The sequence below is a fragment of the Penicillium psychrofluorescens genome (assembly GCF_964197705.1).
Source record: "Penicillium psychrofluorescens genome assembly, chromosome: 3".
Classification (NCBI taxonomy): Eukaryota; Fungi; Ascomycota; class Eurotiomycetes; order Eurotiales; family Aspergillaceae; genus Penicillium; species Penicillium psychrofluorescens.
Genome location: NC_133441.1, coordinates 4,441,809 through 4,459,645, shown reverse-complemented (window position 1 = coordinate 4,459,645; position 17,837 = coordinate 4,441,809). Strand labels below are relative to the sequence as shown.

The window sequence follows — 17,837 nt, the reverse complement described above, 5'->3', positions numbered from 1 at the left end:
CCTAACACCCTAACACCCTAACACCCTAACACCTAACACCCTAACACCCTAACACCCTAACACCCTAACACCTAAAACTAGGCTACTTTAATTATACTAGACAAAATAGGGGGGTAACTATAGGGATCCTTCTATAGTCGACCGCTATTATAGTCGCTAACTCTAAATATAGCTAATATATATACTAATGTATACTCGTACTCGCTAGATTGAATATCCTAGTTTAATAATTTAATCATAAAATCTATATATAACCCTTCTATAGGCTATAACGTGTTTAGGTAGTCGTTAGTACTATTAGTAGGGATTAGTTTAGGCTAGTCCTAATAACCCTTAGCGTAACGCTATAATTTGTCCTATACTAACCCCTAACGCTTAGTAAATATATATATGGGACTATCCTATATATAGTCTACTTAGGTATAGGCGAAAAACATTAAAATGCGCCGCTATAGGTCGATATATCGCTCTAACTCGGCGTCCGCCTTTATATACGCCTACAACGGCTTCGTTAGGATAGTATCTATATTAGTCTATACGGCTTTAATCTATAATAAATGTCTAGTCTATTTAGTAATGCTCTAGCTTTTGCTAGTAACGCCTATTATAGCGTCCTAAATTACTTATATAGTACCCTTAGGACCCTCTATATCTTCCTTTAGGCTTTAAATATAAATCTATAATTGCTTAGCCGTCTACTAGCGTAAATAAACCGCCTATCCCGTTCGATCTAACCATAGATTAGCCTTATTAATATCGCTAGGCTAAATCTCCGCCTCCTATTGCTATTGCTCGGCCTAAATCGCTTATAACTCCTTAATAGCTTTAGCGATTTAGGTGGCCGTAGGGGGTAGTCCTTAGGGCGTATACTTGGGACTAGGCTAGCGAACTTTGAAGTAATGCGACCTAGATTTACTACGGAAAACCCGCTAGCAAACTACTTACTTTATAAATTGTGTACGTTTCCTCTTCCTTATAGTAGACTTAGATGGTCTTACTCCGCCTATATGGCTATATACTAAAAACTAGTGTTCCTTTAACTAATGTACTTATAAACTATTAGGACTATGGTAAATCTACTAGTACCTAGATATCGTATATAATAACCCGTCTTTATAAATGGCTAACCCTAGAATAGGATGTTCTACGCTTATAGGTAAAACCCCATCGTCGTTAGACATATTGTCCTATTTATCTACATTCTTAACGATATTGAGCACTCGCTATATAATACCGTTATTAATCTAATAGATGCCCTTAGGGTTGGTTAAATGACGGACTATATCCTTAGGCTTTATACTATGTTTATACTAGCGACAAATAGTAACTCCCTACTTCTTATTGCAAATAAAATACTAGTTAGTAATAGTAGGTTCCGTAGGTTCGCTTATGCTAAACGTAGATATATATCTTATATTACGGAATATATACTAAACGGACGTAGGGGAAACCCTATCGCTAGAAACGGCTTAGATGTTAATAAAACTGAAATTAGGAACTAATCGGAACCCCAAAAATCTATAGCTGAATTTTAAAATAGAAAAAACCCTACCTACGTATAGGATCGATCGTATGCTGGTTAGTGCGGCTGACGGTACCCTATAAAAATAATTCTCTAACTTCGAACCCCTACGACCACCTCTAAATATCGTTAGATGTACTTGAAACTAGGGGAAATTAATAATAGACTATTTAATTAAAACTAGTTTAATTTTTAGCGACGGAAACCGATAGGAACCTCATTATAATCAAATAAGAATATGATTGTAATCAAATCACTTAGGAAACCCTAAGCCCATACAAACGGGTGCTTAGTCAGTTGTAATGAATTTGATTATAATGACCCCCAAGTGTTAGATGCCTGGCCGTCAACGAATCAGGCCGTCGGAAATGGCATGTAGAAGCCTGGCCGTCAAAGAATCAGGCGTCAGAAGTGCCCTATAGATTCAGCATGCAGATGCCTGGCCGTCAACGAATCAGGCTGTCAGACATAGCATACAGACGACTGGCCGTCGACGAATCAGGCTATCAGAAATGGCATACAGAAGCCTGGCCGTTAATGAATAGGCCTATTAGAAGTGTCCTGTAGATTCAGCATATAGATGCCTGGCCGTCAATGAATCAGGCCGTCAGAAATGGCAAACGGAAGCCTGGCCGTCAATGAATCGGCCTATCAGAAGTACGCTGTAGAAGGGCCCTATAGATTCCGCCTACAGATGCCTGGCCGTCATCAAATTAGGCCCCTAGAAGCTCTCTGTAGAAGTGGCTCGTAGAAGCTGGACCCTTTACCAAATTGGGCTGTCAGAACTAGCGCCCAAAAATTTCGCTACGAATTCCCAATTTCAACTTTGATCGCTGGAATTCGTCCACCACGCTCAATAGTGATAAATGATGGAATAAATCGCTTATATAAGCCTAGTGATTAGCATTACAATCATTGAATACGTACGAAAATGTTTGTTCATGACCATTTTGTAGATATATGTGGTGGACTTCCTGATGGTGCGTTGTATATATCTGTGCGACGACCATGAACCAAAATTTTTCTAACCTTCGTCGTTTTCGCTGAAAATTTGTGTACGGCTAGCGAACGTGTATTGGACCTACCCATTTGAATTACAATCGATTTCGTCCATCTCTCATTGCCTTACTAACAAAACAAACCTTCAAACGTGAATATCTTAACAACAAATGGTACAATCGCAATGATACTACCATCATTCGAACCGGCTTAGTCAGGAGTATATCATACAATTTTGGGCGGTAGAAATATTCCTATTATTGGCGGTGCGCCTCTGTGTTGGTCAGCCTGCAACGTTCGGAGAATCTTCTGTTGAATGGTTTTTTGGTTGGCCGCCCATACATGATCCGCCCTAACATTATGGTAATAATACCGGCCTATATATTATTCCGCCTAGTGGGGGCGTGTAAATGGCTGACAATACCGTTCCCGCTACGCCTACCCCATCAAAATAATTAGCTAGATTTTGATCATAATAAATGCCCCCCTTGCAATGCGAATTTCGCTACGAAATTAAATCTGCTGATGGATTCAATGCCGCTTAATAACATACTTAAATTTCGGATAGGTTGAATGACTATGGGTAATGGCATCGCTCTCGGAAAACCCCGAAATTCCATCGCACTAGGGCCCCACTTTTTCCCTGATTCTGACTGGTCGCCCTAATAGTATTCATAGAGTAATGCCCACCCCCCCATGGGATAGATCCCTTTTGAGGTCACACATTCAACGGTTGTGACCCATTCACGAATCACGATTCCTCCGAATAACTCTGTGAGTTCTTTCCCTGCGTTCTACTGCAGTAATAACCTTAGTGGTTGAACATGGCCCCATAGCAAAGTCAGTTTCATCAAAGTTCCAGATTTCATCCTCATGAATGCCATGTTCCTGAATAACTGGTGTGTCCGTATGGGAATTGATACGGACACAATTCCCATTCTGGAATTATTAATTATTAATCTTGTTCTCCTTTTTTTTTGTTTCCCCCAGAATATGATTGATTCTCAACTAGTAGCTACTCTTTTTCTTGTTTGTCCCTAGCGTATTCATCGCCATCGCCTATCAACTCGGCAACAAAGTCCAATCGCAGGGTGGCTAAGGCATGGGGCTCAATTCAATGTCTTTTGGTTTCTGATTAGTTGTGCCGTGAAACCAAAAATTTCAATCAGAATATGGAGGATGGCCGAACTTACGGGACATCCAATCGAAGGGTGGCAAAGGCATGGGGCTCAATGTCTCTTGGTTTCTGATTGGTTGCGCCGTAAAACCAAAAATTTCAATCAGAATATGGAGGATGGCCGAACTTACGGGACATCGAATCGAAGGGTGGCAAAGGCATGGGGCTCAATGTTTCTTAGTTTCTGATTGGTTGTGCCGTAAACCCAAAAAGTTTAATCAAAATAGGGGATTATGGCCGAACTTACGGGACATCCAATCGAAGGGTGGCAAAGGCATAGGGCTCAATGTCTCTTGGTTTCTGATTGGTTGTGCCGTAAAACCAAATTTTTTTAATCAGAAGATGGAGTATGGCCGAAGTTACGGAAAATCTAGTCCTAGAGAGGAAAAGTACATGAAAGGATGTGCGAGACGTTGAAGATAAATATCGTGAGATCCCAATTGTGGCACACTTGCCTCTGAGATATGCGTCTCTGTTTACAATGATGGCCATCTGGCGATACATCCGTCGCTCAGCGTCTGAAATTTGTAACGCCAACAGTGACAAGCCATACGATGAAGAGTGTCTCAAATGGGGTCTAGGGTCGTGGTCGGGACGGCAACGGACACGCCTACGGGTCCCCAGGTTGAGACAAGCTACGCTGTTCATCTTCCTCATAGACCTAATGATCATTACGCTGCTGCTCCAGGTTTTTGAGCCCCTCATTACTCTGTTGCGCAGAAATGAAGAGCTCTTCGGGCCTCGAGTCGCCTTGTCTGGCTCTGATAACTCAAATTCTTGGCACCAAACAGACCAACCGAATAAGATACCCCGAATCCTACACCAAACCACCGCAACGGAGACAATTCCAGATAAATGGGTCCAGTCGCAACGGAGCTGCATGGAAGCTTATTCGGAATTCGAGTACAAGGTAAATTTCCCTCTGCATTGGAGACGGTCATGTTTCCACGACGGCTTGACTCGGTAAAAGGTGAATAAATTGGCGCTGACTGTTTTCTATAGCTGTGGACTGATGAGTCGGCTCGCGACTTTCTTTCCGCCCAATACCCCTGGTTTGTGGACATCTGGGACAACTACGCCTTCCCTATACAGCGCGCAGACTCTATTCGCTATTTTGTTCTGTATCATTATGGCGGGGTCTACCTGGATATGGACACCTGGTGCAATCAGACCCTTCCCATCCACCAAATAGAGTCCGACACGGAGGCACACAATGCCCTCTTCAAATCAACATTGCCGACCGGTGTTACAAACGATTTTATGGTAGTATCCGCCAGGCATCCGGCATATGCTGCGGCAATCGCCAGACTGTCAGCTTTTAATGCCATAACTTGGTTTTGGGCTCGATGGCAACCTTACTGCGCTATCATGGTATCTGCTGGACCCATGTTCTTGACTATGGTGATGAAGGACTACTTGCTTGAGCAGCCTTCATCTCTCTGGCGGACGATACAGGTCATTAACGCAACCGAATTGGCGCCATATATAACCGATCTCGAAAGCAGCACTTGGCATCGAGCAGACGCGAAGGTGTTGATGTGGATTGGAGATCGACGATGGACGTGGTTTGGCATGGGTGCAATAGGCCTTGTCGCCGGGTTATACGTCCTTAATAATGTTCTGATGATTGTATTTAAACTTACTCTCCGTATCGGTCAGTCTGCTCTCTATAGCAACAAACTGGCCAAAGAAGCATAAGCGGTTTAGAGTTTATCCATTTTGTTACTGAGCTTTGATATTGTATTCCGTTCGTTGAGTATAGTGGGAAGAGGAAGGTAAGATAGAGCTCCACTTGCTCATTCAAACACTGTTAGTGAAGGGCATGGTTAGATCTGAAAATTACATAATCTGGCTTGAGAATTAAAAGATTATTTGAGAAGTCATTGTTTAGAGTCAAAACTTAAATTAAAACGACGAGGTTGTAATAAACATGCTTAATACCCGCAGACAACAATAAATCCAATTCAGGTCTCCCTCTTCTATCAATATTTTTTCATCTCAGCCCTGCTGCCTTTCTCGTCTGACGGAGTTTGAGTGCTCTCAGCAATTGCATAATTGGTCTTTGCAACATTCCAAGCTCTTTCCAAGAGCAAGCCGGCTTGCGCTATCGTCAACGAAACGCAAGATATTAAAATTATAACAACTTCCACAATAATGAATATGACCTGCTGGCTGGCGAGTGAGCCGTTGAATTCCTCTCGCGATTCTTCGACTGGCAGGCAGGACCGCATGAAGATACAGAGAACAGCTAACGCAAGGGCTTAAAGCGCATAAAGAGTTAGTATCTAAACTCACGGTTAGCGAAAAAGACATAGGACTTACAATGCAGAAAGATATGGAATTTGAAAACTGAAAAGGGTAGGTCGTGAGACTCCTGCAACTTTGAGCCCTCGCAGTCATGGTGCACGCGCCATGAAAAATCGTAGTAGAGCCCGGCGAAAACCATTAACGACGCAACTTGGAAGAAAAGGCCAGCGATCATGACATCAATTCGGCTTTGCAACGCAAATTCTTCGTTTGATTTAGTCGTGAGAGAGCCACCGGCTGTTAAAAATAAGAGAGCGACAACGTGGCAGATCATGAATGTCGAAGTATATCTAAGTGGCGCAAAGCGAGCAGGATGTGGCCATCCATGCACTCGGATAATCCGAGCTAGACAAAGGTAGACTATCCCGGTAACAAAACATGGGGCAATAGTCAGGCAGAAAAGGGACCTGATTAGTCTGGTTAATGTTTGGAAAGATGGTGATAGCAGCAATTAGATTTTGACTTACGTTACAAATGGGTTGAAAAGCCACTTGTTGTAGCGCAACTGCACTCGGCAGATAAAGCCGATAAGTTCCAAAAGCAGACCGCTTAAAAGACCACTCAAAAATCCCCATGTGCTGTGGCGGATACCCAGAAAAAATAGAATCGCCAGGATCAGCGCGAAAATGGCAAGATAGAGGGCACAGCCAGCGAAAGTAGAGATGTAGTAGACTTTTGACAGATTGAGAGAGCAGCTTTGAAAGGCGCCAAGGCTCCAATCAAAGCTTGGGAAGTTTGAGACGATTGCGGCCATGGGGCACACAATACCTGCTGCTTTATGGCGTAATAGGATATTGCGCTCAAAGCAGACGCGATTCTGGAGGCTTAAGAGATTTTGACAGTCGAGCGTATGGACCGGTCCATATAAAAGACTCGAGGCAAATTGCATTCATTCTTGGGGGCATTTTCCTGGATTAACATTATACCTCTTTCCTTCATTTGATTGGCCTTGCCGTACAACTAAGAATTGATGTCCTCGGTCGAAACGTTATGACCCATTGGCTTTCTAATTTTTTTACGGCGTAGCCAATTAAAACGCAGAACTACGTCACTAGTTTCGCCACATATAAAGCGACGAATCTTTTCAGTGAACTAATCGTTGAAGTTAATTGACTAACGAACGTAATCCACCCCGGAGCGGCAGCAATTGCTAGGGACACTCCTAGTGACGTAATATGGGTAATTAGATATTAACCCTTGACGGAGTACTTGCCGATCGGATTGCGGGATAGGATCCAAAGTGGAATCATGTCGGAGCACTACCCTCATAGGGGCCACGTGATCCCGGGTACGACCCCGCTTAGTCATATTATGGTTTAGTGTGGAAGTGCGGAATAAGCGTATTCACTAGTAAAACTATCAGGTAGTCAGATATGACAATGATGAAAACGAAGGTATTCAGGCTATCTATCATGTCTGTATTTATAGGGGCAGAAAGCGGGAAAAACTACAGGAATGTGGAAATTGCACCTCGTTGCCACTTTCCATAATGGGAGGTCAGGTGATTGGGATGCGGCAGATGGAGCAACTAGTAAGATACTAGTGGATATTTTACCCTGACATTTACAGTGGCACCGCAAAAGTCTGTGACCCCCCAAAGTATCACGCTAATATTCTGCCGACGACTAGCTTCCGTACCACTCAAAAACTACTATTAATGGGCGGTATGTCCGTTATAAGGAGGCGGTAAAGCAATGTACTTTGGGGGGTCTCAGACTTTTGCGCCGCCACTGTAGTTAACTAACAACTAGTCGGGCTTCCCCAGAGCCCCTTGAATGGAGACACATACATGCTGAAAGGTTATGATGCCCGTGTTGTCCTCTTTCCTAAGTTCTATCTATCGTTGAATATTGATATACGATAGCGGAGCTTCAAGAGCTTTCTTTCTGATCTACGGATTTTTGGGCTAGTACAGCTCAAATTGTTGTGAAGTTGGTGCAGATCAGGAACAAAGCCGCAGCATCGAAATAATTCCCGAAGTGTGTATACGAAGATTCTGAAAATCAACTTGATCTTCTCGTTGTGTATATAACCTCACCTATTCTCTCTGAAATAATAATCAATCTTCCTCTGAACTACAACGCAAATTCAACTACCCAGGCCCAATCAAGGGAGATAAACAGATGAAGCTACTGCAAAGCGCTCGTCAATTGCATAGTCCAGCATCATGGGACCAAAGCGCAGCGGACGATCTACCGATGCATTGGCAATGAGACCAATGTCCGATGATTCTATCGATGACAATACGCCTGGATTAAAGACCCAGATCTCTGCTGAGCTATTACAACAGCTCCGAGAGCAGTTTACAAACGAGCTACGGGCTCAACTATTAGGGGATAACCCCAATGCTACCCCACGGTATAGCGACCTGAACGAGGAGCGGGAGCGCATACGGAAGCTCACGAAGGAGAGGCTCGCAGCCCAGCCTATCCAGCTTCATGGTTGCGAGGACTACATCAAATGGAGAGATTCAATGCTCTCTGACACGTACATGATTGACACCACCCATATTCTTGAAGAGAATCAAGAATCTTCGCCCTGCCAGACAAATACCATCGAAGCAGCTCGATGGGACAAGCAGAACGAAGTCCTTCATACATGACTTCTATAATCAATGAGTCCACAGATCAAGTCAACGATCAATAAGAGTGACCTCACTAGTGCAGCTACGCTATGGTCACGACTCACAAGTCAGCATAGTCTACGGCATTTCTCTCTCAGAGAAGCGCCTAATAACAGTCAAAGCAATCAAAAATTATGGAAAACCCAACGTCTTTGCCGCCCTCCGATTGGACTTCTCGTAACTTGACCTTGTATCCGTCTTCTCAGATAAAAATAGTTTACGGCACAGCCAATCAAAAATAAGAACCCGAGTCAAAAAGCTGCCCCATAAAAGTGGGGATGCGTGAGCGGCTTTTTCTCTCGAAACACTGTCTGCCCGTCAGCTAACGTGATAAATCAAAACCCGCCCACAGGTCGGGGCGGGTTTTTGCTTGCTTCCTGAGTCTACTGATACTTATATACGATTGGATCTCCGCGTAATCCTTACCTTGAAGCAATCTCAATATCAATCTCGAGTTTTTGATCATCGCGATCATTATGCCTGGCACCGATTCTTTGCCAAAATTCCAAATCACGCTTGATAGCAAAGATGGAGCCTCGTTTCCCTCATTTGCGAGTTCTGAGGTTGAGGGAGGCGATGCCTCGAAGATTACCTTGTCGATGATTCGTCAGAAAGCTTCTGTGTCAGTATAAGCCCCCTTCGCCAGAGGATATTATATTATCAACGAGACAAAATTCGCTAACTTGTACTGGGAGGAAAACAGATCATCTAAGTTGAAATTCACAGCGGATGGCAAGAACTTCATTTCTGATACAACCGCTCTCAAGTACTACATGTTGTTGACAGGAGAAGTATGAAATCGAACATTGTGACCCAGACCCTTACATTATGACATGCATATACTAAATTCCATGAGCAGAAACTGGAAGACATGCCAACCGACAAAATTCCCACAATCTGTGTCAAACTCATTCCCAATGCCGCCATGAATCAGCCTGTGAAACCACATGTCGAGCAACCCCAAATACAAAGACGAATATGGGATATGCTCAGTAACATGGACGGCAAGGATGCGGCTAAACCAGATGAGCTGAAGAGATTATCTGAATCTGTCGTGGCTCTCGCGGCCAATCCGATGAATCTTCCCACCATTACTGGGTATACCCTCCCTACGCTTTGCATAGCTTTCAGACACCGGGAGTAATGAGTCCTAATCATCTTTTCAAAGAATCGGACAATATCCCGAGCCAATGGAGTTGACAGAGACGCAGTGGGAACGCATCTTGTCGAACAACCGAGCCTTACACGGCTATTACTCCCGACCTGGTGATACCGTTTTGAAGAAGGCACCTAAGAGGGGTATCATCGCAACGCATTTTTGAGAAATAGGTTGTCAATTGCTAACTCTTCAAAGTGTTTGACCTTGTTCCGTTGTCGAGAAATGGAGGAACCGCTCCAGCGAATGAAACTGACTGTGTTGTAAGTTCTGGTCCGCCAATTCTTGTATCGTTTATATCTAAATTGTTACCATTAGCCCCCTTTACCGCCAGTTCCACCATTCCATATTCACGACGATGCCAAAGTCATCGTCATCGAGACACGAGATGCTTTTCAGAGTACGTTGGCAGAGCAAGGATTCAGTTCTGTAGTCGTCGAGGCTAGTTCGTAAGTGCTTGAGAGCCTATTTTAAAAGAAGGGCGACCTTTTTAACTCGTGTACAGTTCTGGCACCGGATTTGGTGTTTCTGCATCTGCCTCTATGGCCTACCAAGAGGAACACTCCAAGGCCTCCAAACAGGTTAAGGATGTGCCAGTACAGGCTCTCCAAGTTGCTTACAAGGTTTGTTAGAAACAAGCAAACAAAGATCCCCTTTTTACCGCAAGTTTGACCAATTGTCCCAGTTTCCACGAGCCGTTGTCGATCTGAATGTCTTTTGTCTGCAGCTCACTTCACAATGTATTGCTGATGCGAAGGCGGCAACCACTGTCGATATGGTTGATCAATTCTATCGCGATTATGGTGAGAGGCAGTTCTCTTAATTGTGATTTCAATTTATTGACTAATTGATTTTCCAAGGAAACGCATTCGTTACCAGATTCACTCTTGGAGGAGAACTCTACAGCTCCCGGATCCTCACAGCAGAAGAACAATCTTCTATTATAAAGACCAAAGAAAAAGTCAAGGCCGCTGCATCGTTCAGCTTCTCAAGTCCTTGGACCTGCGGAAGTGCCAGTGTTACTAAGGTTGAATCAAATGAGAGCACTGCTGGTGAACAAGAGTTGCATCATAATTTGCAGCTTGCTTGGGAAGCTCGTGGGGGTGATACTCTACTTTGCACTAAGTATGTTACTTATATGCTATAGCGCTTTGTTTGTGTTATTGATTTTCTCTGACCATTTTTTGACACAGTCCCCCTCAGTGGGCAAACACCGTCAAGGACTACCGTCTCTGGCGTATCATGGACGTAAGTGTGCTGATCACTCTGGAAAAAAAAGCATTTGGGCTACATTCAGGACTAATACCTGAGTTAAAAAAAAAACAGCAACAACAAGTCGTCAACATGGTAAGCTTCATCAAAGAAATCGATGTCGGTGTCGGCGACCACCTCGAGTCGCCTAAAACAGGTGGTGGCGACGACGAAAACAAGATTCTTGATGTTATACGACAAGTTTTGGAGACGAAAAAGACCGATGTCCTGGCCTCCAATATCAAGAAATTCTACAAGAGCGACAATTTTGAGATTGAAGAGTATAATAAGCTCTTGGGTGAGGATGAGGTGGCGATGAAGACTAAGAAGGCTTGGAGAAACTTGAATATCGAGGAAAAGCGCAATGTGGGATGGCTGGCGTATCAGAAAAACGTAATTTCGATTCATTAATGTCAGTCAGCATCTTGCGTCGAAATTCAAGAGATGTTTTGACTAAGCGAAGCGCATAAGTTAGAAAGCACGTGATTTCTTTTGTAAGCAATTGCCTGTGCTTTGCAACTCAAGAGTTGTTTCCATCCAATTGGCTACAGTACCATTTAGGTTTAACCACCTGGCAATGATCCTGGCGATCTGATTATCAAATAATCACATCGCAATATGCCATTCTACCTCCAAAAGAAACCAAAAACTTCACCACCGAAGTGAAGTTGCAGTCATCGTCCGGTTTGTAAAACAAAAAGTCACAGCACATTTCGAATTGGCGAAGGCTCCATACATATCGCGACCTCGATAATGAACGCAAAAAACTGAACACATTCGGGCAGTCACGCAAAGTCAAGGATCGGAGCTTACGGAAGGAGGAATAGCTCTGCATGGAATCATAAGAGTGTCACTTTCGAAAGCGACAATGCCAAGAGAGCAGGACACGCAATCAATTCTGCGCCGCAGTATCCGGCATTCGGCAGACGCAGGGCAAGCATGCCCAAGCGCAGATCCCGCGTGCGAGGCAATAGAACAAACCCGATCGATAGACCCTTCAGAAGTGCCCAGTTCTTTCGGATGCACTGCTGAAACGAATCTACCTCAGTCGCGTGCTGAATCCCTAGCCATTACGATTTTGCCAGGCAGGTCAATTCAGGCAGAGATTTGAGATCAGCGATGAACCACCGCTTCGAGTAGGGAGAAGGACGCAAGTCAGGAGTATAATGGTCGACCGCCGCCGCAGTGCCCCTTGTGAGCCTTTCCACAACAGCGTCTAGTCTCTCTCAAGGCCACATAAGACTCTGCACCTCCTATCCGATCTTCTCCCAATCGGTTCGATCGAAGGCTTTCCTTGCTTTGGCGTCAGGGTTGCGCCGAGCTCGGAGACTCCATTCCGAATACGTTGCTCGTTGGTCCGAGCCATAGTTGTCGTGCTAAATATGACATTTAGTAAGCAGGCCAGGTTTATTAGTCACGGTCTGGTCGATGGTAGGGTTTCTCCCCGGGTGGCTCAGCGACTAAAAGGTCGCAGTGCCCCGAGAGAGACAGCCCTGAAAGCCGTAGGTATCAAAGAAATCGATCAATTCGCTGGCATCTTCGATAAATCGAGGCTGAATGCGGTTGCCTCCCCACGCTGGGTGGAAGCTGTTTAAATCTCCGGACAGTATAAGACTGGTGGTCCTGTTCTCGTCTTGAAGGGCGGTTTGAATCGTGTCTTGAATAGCTGAGAGTATGGTCCCTGCCGATGCTTCTTCGGGCGTGTCCACCAGTACAGGCGGGATGTAGACTGAAAAGATGAGGACATGGGAGTCGGCTGTCCAGATCTTGACTGCCGTCAGGTCTGGGCGGTCACACGGTGCCTGTCGGTGAGAGGACGGTGAGAGTTTCCGGTTGACGTAGATCAGGCTTCGAAATCGAACCGAGTCGCTTCCCACCGTCGGTTGGTATAGTCGCCATGCGCTGTGGTTCACGTGTGTTCGGTACGCGGTGATTGATGGTTCCTGGATGAGCAGCAAATCCAGGTCCTGGCTCTGGTGGTCGTTGATGAGGGCTTCCATGCCCGCCCTAGATTTCATCATGTTCAACTGTAGAATTGGGAGGTTGTTCTCTAACATTGTGAGGGGGGGTTGCTGGCAGGCGTTGGGCGCAGTAGGTCCCCGGTCGGGTGTTCACCACTGCACCCCAGGCAGCGTGCTCTGGTGCCTAGTGGGCATCTTGCTCGTTCATGTTAGCCGCCGCAGTGGCCGCACCGAGGTCCTTGCACGACCATGCCATGTTTTTGATCTCACACCTCTCCTTCCCTTCCAATATACCGTTGGTCAATCAGAAGGCCATTGTCGAGCATCCATTGTGCCGCCTCTGCCGAGTCGAACCAGATGCCTATCGAGGCGAATGTCCCAAACACGTTGTCCCTTTTCTGTCGCCAGGCGATGCCCTCGATTCGGAACCCGCGTTCCTTGAGGTCGTTCTCTTCCGTGATCTTCCTGATGGCACCTGTTTGTCTATTTCGAGGTCCAACCCTTTTGTTGGAATGTGATGCACGACTACTCCGAATCGCGGCTTCACTGGCCTAGGTCACGTAACCATTCTGTGTTGTTGCAGGCCGTTTTGGCACGGAGGCCGAGTCTTTGAACCGGATCATATATCCAGTCTTGGTGGTACAGAGCCCTCCGACTTGCACATCTTGGGTGGATGGGGCGTTCAGCAGTGCTGTTCTGATGTGGGTGTTTGCTGCGGGGGTAGGGAGGTATCGGCCAAATGTGTTCACATTATCTTCCGTATCAGGTGGTTCGACGAGGGACCGCTGGGTGCTAATTCAGACGCAGTTCTTTTCTTTGTCGGTTTGACGCCGGTTCTCTCGGGGTTCAGGTTCGTCCGTGCCAACTGCTACGGCGGCCCAAGATCGCGTTGCGGTCGGTGCATTTAGGCCGTCAATCTGCGCCCGCAGCGCTTGAATCTTCTCCTGGAGCTCGTTCTGGCTGTGTTTCACTTCTCTCAATTCGGTTCTGGTGGCTTGAATCAGTGCGATTTGCTTGTCGATGGTATGCTGTAGGTGGTCGACGATCTGTCGAATCTCTTTGGTGGTCATTCGTCTGTTGTTGGTTCCGGCATTGACCGGTTCTAGGGTTGGCGAGCTCGAATGGGCTTGGTCGTCTCATGGTCTGGAGCGCGACCGTGGGTTCAAGGTTTTTCGGGCGTGTCGATCGCTTCTGGCCCATGGTCGCGTTGGGGTTGTTGACGGAAGGCCTTTGACCTGCGCCCGAAGCGTTCGCACTTCCTCTTGTAGTTCTTCGTTGATAGTTTTGAGGGCGTGTCGATCGCGCTTGACGTCCAAGAGGTCCGCTTTCGTAGATTCGATGATGGCGCTAGTTTTAGACCATTTGGGCACTCGACGACCCTCTGCTGTTCGAGATAACAACGGTGAAGTTGACGTTTGATAGTCGGAAGAACTCGCCACTGAACTCGAGTTTGTTTTGTCAGGGTATGGAGGAGTGTGTCGTAGCTTTTCTTGGGGGGCAAAGAACGAGTGTGCTTGAAGCTAGATTGTCATGCATGGAATTGCGCCGATGTGAAGAATAAATGTGTTCTGCTTCCTCTACAGTAAAAGCAACGCTGTTTCTCTGTAGGACACGAAGACCTCGCCAAGGTGTGCTGTGTTTGCTCAAAGAATCCTTGTATTTCAAAGGCTTAAATTCCAGTCAACGTGCCGTGAAAATATCGCGCGAAATTCCGCGACTCTCGGTCGCGCGTGGAGGAAAGAAAACACATTAAGCAAAGGCATACAATCCTAGCGATAGAAGTTGCCGGTTGCTGCAAACTTTGCTCATGGTCGCCAATTTTATTTCCCTATGAGGCTCGCATAGGTGACAGAACGGCGTGGCCGGGTCACCACTAGACATATAAAGGAGAACTCGAGCAAGTCAGTTGGCCAGTATAGCATGTGCAAGGCCTTCTTCGGTTATCACGTCATATGCTTTATTGGGAGACCCTGGTAGAAAATCGTTATATTATCCTGTGATAGAGGAATTTAACAAATCGCCATCAAAGACAACGGTTCAGACTGATTTTAGCTATCAGCCCAAGGGGGTTTTTTCAATCAACAAGCCATTCATCAGAAACTTTTTTCGTCCACGAAAGAGTTTAAGAAAGACTAGATGATATTCATTCATACATCATACCAGCCCTCTTCTTCAAGCTCACCGACCTTCCGTTCCGCAATCTTGGCCATTCCCGTGCTTTCCCAAGCCGCTTCCCGCCAAGGCTCTGACCACAGCAGTGATAAGGCCTTTCGACTTATGCGTCGATTACAGCAGCTGATCGCTGTGAAATATAAAGCTTGAATGACTCCTTCACCAATTCTGAAGCTGAAGAATGGTAGAATGCAAGGTAATCCATTCGTTGAATGGATACTGCGCATTGTATTGACTGGTTGGAGCAGAGATGTCGCGATTGAGACAATCTGCTCAAAGACAACGTCAAAGCGTCGATATATTGCTTTCTTGGAAACTTCGAGACTTGCCGCGAGCATAATGGTGGTGACTTTGTGTTTTATAGACAGAAGTCTTACGCGACGCAACTGTTCAGAGCTTAATTTGGTCTCATGTTGCCCAAGAAGAGCCTCCATTGCTGAAGGCCATTTATAAAGCCGCACTTCGAGCCTTTCTCGCTCAGAAGATGCTGAGAAGTTTCCCTGATCTAACATTTTCCACGAATTGTGAGTCATCACCGAGTATTGGAAATGATACAGCTGACTGATTTGGCTGCACAAAGATTCCTCAGCTTCTTCAATATTGGAAAATTTATTTTCTTTGATTGAGCGGAATTCGAAGCGGTTAATTGGGTTCTTCCCTTCCGGTAAGGAGGTTGGTACACCGAGCCATCTGATCGCTGCCATATCAAGATAAGCGAATACTCGCATAATGTCGTGGTGAAAGGTTTCACAGCCAGACAAGTATATGGGGAGTCTGTCAGTTGCTGATTCTCCCTCAAGGTGAGACCGACACAACATGCCAATACCACTTCGCAAGTGAAAGAGGGCTGCCACATCGTTACCCTGTAAGAACTCGACAAAGGTGAACAAAACGCATGTAAGGAGCGTAATTCCGAAAGGTTGCCTGGCGTCACTGTCTATGTTCTCACGTAGTTGTTTGAGGGCCTTGTTATATTGAAGAAGTGCAAAGTCGTGACGAGCGTTGGCTAGGTCGTTCGAAGAGGTAAGGCAGTTGTTGATATAGAGCCTTTCAAAGAGTGAGCCGAGCGCAAACGTAGCGTGCCGTATCGTAATATCGGTATGGCTGATCTGGAGAACCAAATGCTCCAAGAATGGCCAAGCCAGCGCTTTAGCTAAGTCGGGTGCGGTTCGACACCGGAAAAAGTCAAAGCTTCGAAACTCCTCATCATTCCCAACTATGGAAGACCTCGGACGGCAGGGTATGATCCAAGGGGAAATATGATTGATTTGTTTTTTTTGCTGAATACCGGTACTGATTCTCATATCGGCTATAGGCCTTGCCCCAACCGAATAGCCATCGCACACAACACCTGAGCTGCGACACCTGAGGCACACTGGCTTTTGCTCGTCACATTTGAAATGTCGAATCCTGCGTTGAGAGTTGACCATTAGCACCTGACGGAAACCTTTCCGCAGTCGAAAATCCTCTACAAAATCCTTTGGCAAAATGTGCCCTTAGAATGGAAACCAAACACACTCACTTGCAGGTACCACAGCCTGTCTTGACTTTTGGACCGCTTGTCCTTGATCTTCGCTTCTGTTTGTTCCGTTCTGATGTCATCAAGAAGCGGCAAAATGCGTCTCAGTGGTCCTGGTTCTGTGCAACAACATTGTGAAAATTGCGTGGGTCGTGCTCACAATTTTTATTCTCATTATATAAGCAGAAATGCTGACTAATAGAGGTAACGTAATTCCCAAGCAACCCGCTCACCCCTACAAACACCCGCCCCCTAGTAGTCGGGCCCTCACCAGCGAGAGCGGTGAGGGCCCTCCACAGTCTAATGGAAATTTTCTTCCAACCCTCTTACTTCTTCCTACTATTACCAACCACCACGATGTCCAAATTTAATCCTGAAATAGAGAAAAGAATTGCTGATGCTTTGAGCGCGTACCATAATCGTGGCGAGCCAAAATCGCACCACTTGCCCGGGAATTTGACATTCCCTACAAGCAGCTGTGGGGACGCGTTCAGGGACGCGTTCAGGGACGCGAATCTCGTTCAGTTCGTACAGGACCAAATAGGGCACTTTATGAGGGCCAAGAGCAGTCATTAATTGCCTGGATGCGTATTCTTGATCGTGCTAATCTCTCACCTCTTCCCAACGAGATCGAAGCCACTGCAAATGACGTTTTGTCCCGAAGTTGTTCCGACCGACGCGTCAGCAAAAGTTGGGTACATCGTTTCATGAAACGCCTTCCTGAAACCTTCAAATTTTCAAACCCAAAAAACTATGGAAGCAAAGATTTACTCGTTGGGTTGAATGCTGGATCCCGATGTTTTAAATTGGCACGAGTGGTGAGTTTTTGTTGGCCAGGTGTTTTATTCACGTCGATCTCCCAGCACATCCTCCGTCCCCTTGCTTACACGTTCGGTTCGTTTCAAGATAAGTTTACCTGCCTTCACGAATTCCTTCGGCTATACTTATTGACGTTCATTCTTGCACAACCCCTTTCCTTATGGTCGACTATGCCACCTTCCAGAAAAAGTTGCCCTCATTTACCAACATCGAATGATATGAAAAATGCGCTGCGCTGAGAAAAAAAAGGCTTCATCGAAGCGGTAGCTGCTGAATTTTAGTTCCGTGGGTGTTTAACCGCTCATTTGTTCAACTTGAGACAATCCTGCAA

At 45.7% G+C, this 17,837-nt stretch overlaps 1 protein-coding gene across 1 annotated transcript; it reads left to right on the top strand.

Annotated features, from left to right (window-relative positions):
• Positions 1-10,326: 10,326 nt before the first annotated feature.
• On the top strand, positions 10,327-11,446 carry PFLUO_LOCUS5798 (uncharacterized protein; the record flags this gene model as incomplete). The annotated part of the gene is made up of 5 exons (XM_073783278.1): positions 10,327-10,407; positions 10,470-10,587; positions 10,645-10,909; positions 10,978-11,032; positions 11,111-11,446. The coding sequence occupies 5 exons, from the start codon at positions 10,327-10,329 to the stop codon at positions 11,444-11,446; spliced, it is 855 nt and encodes a 284-aa protein (XP_073639849.1).
• Between the last annotated feature and the right edge of the window lie 6,391 nt (positions 11,447-17,837).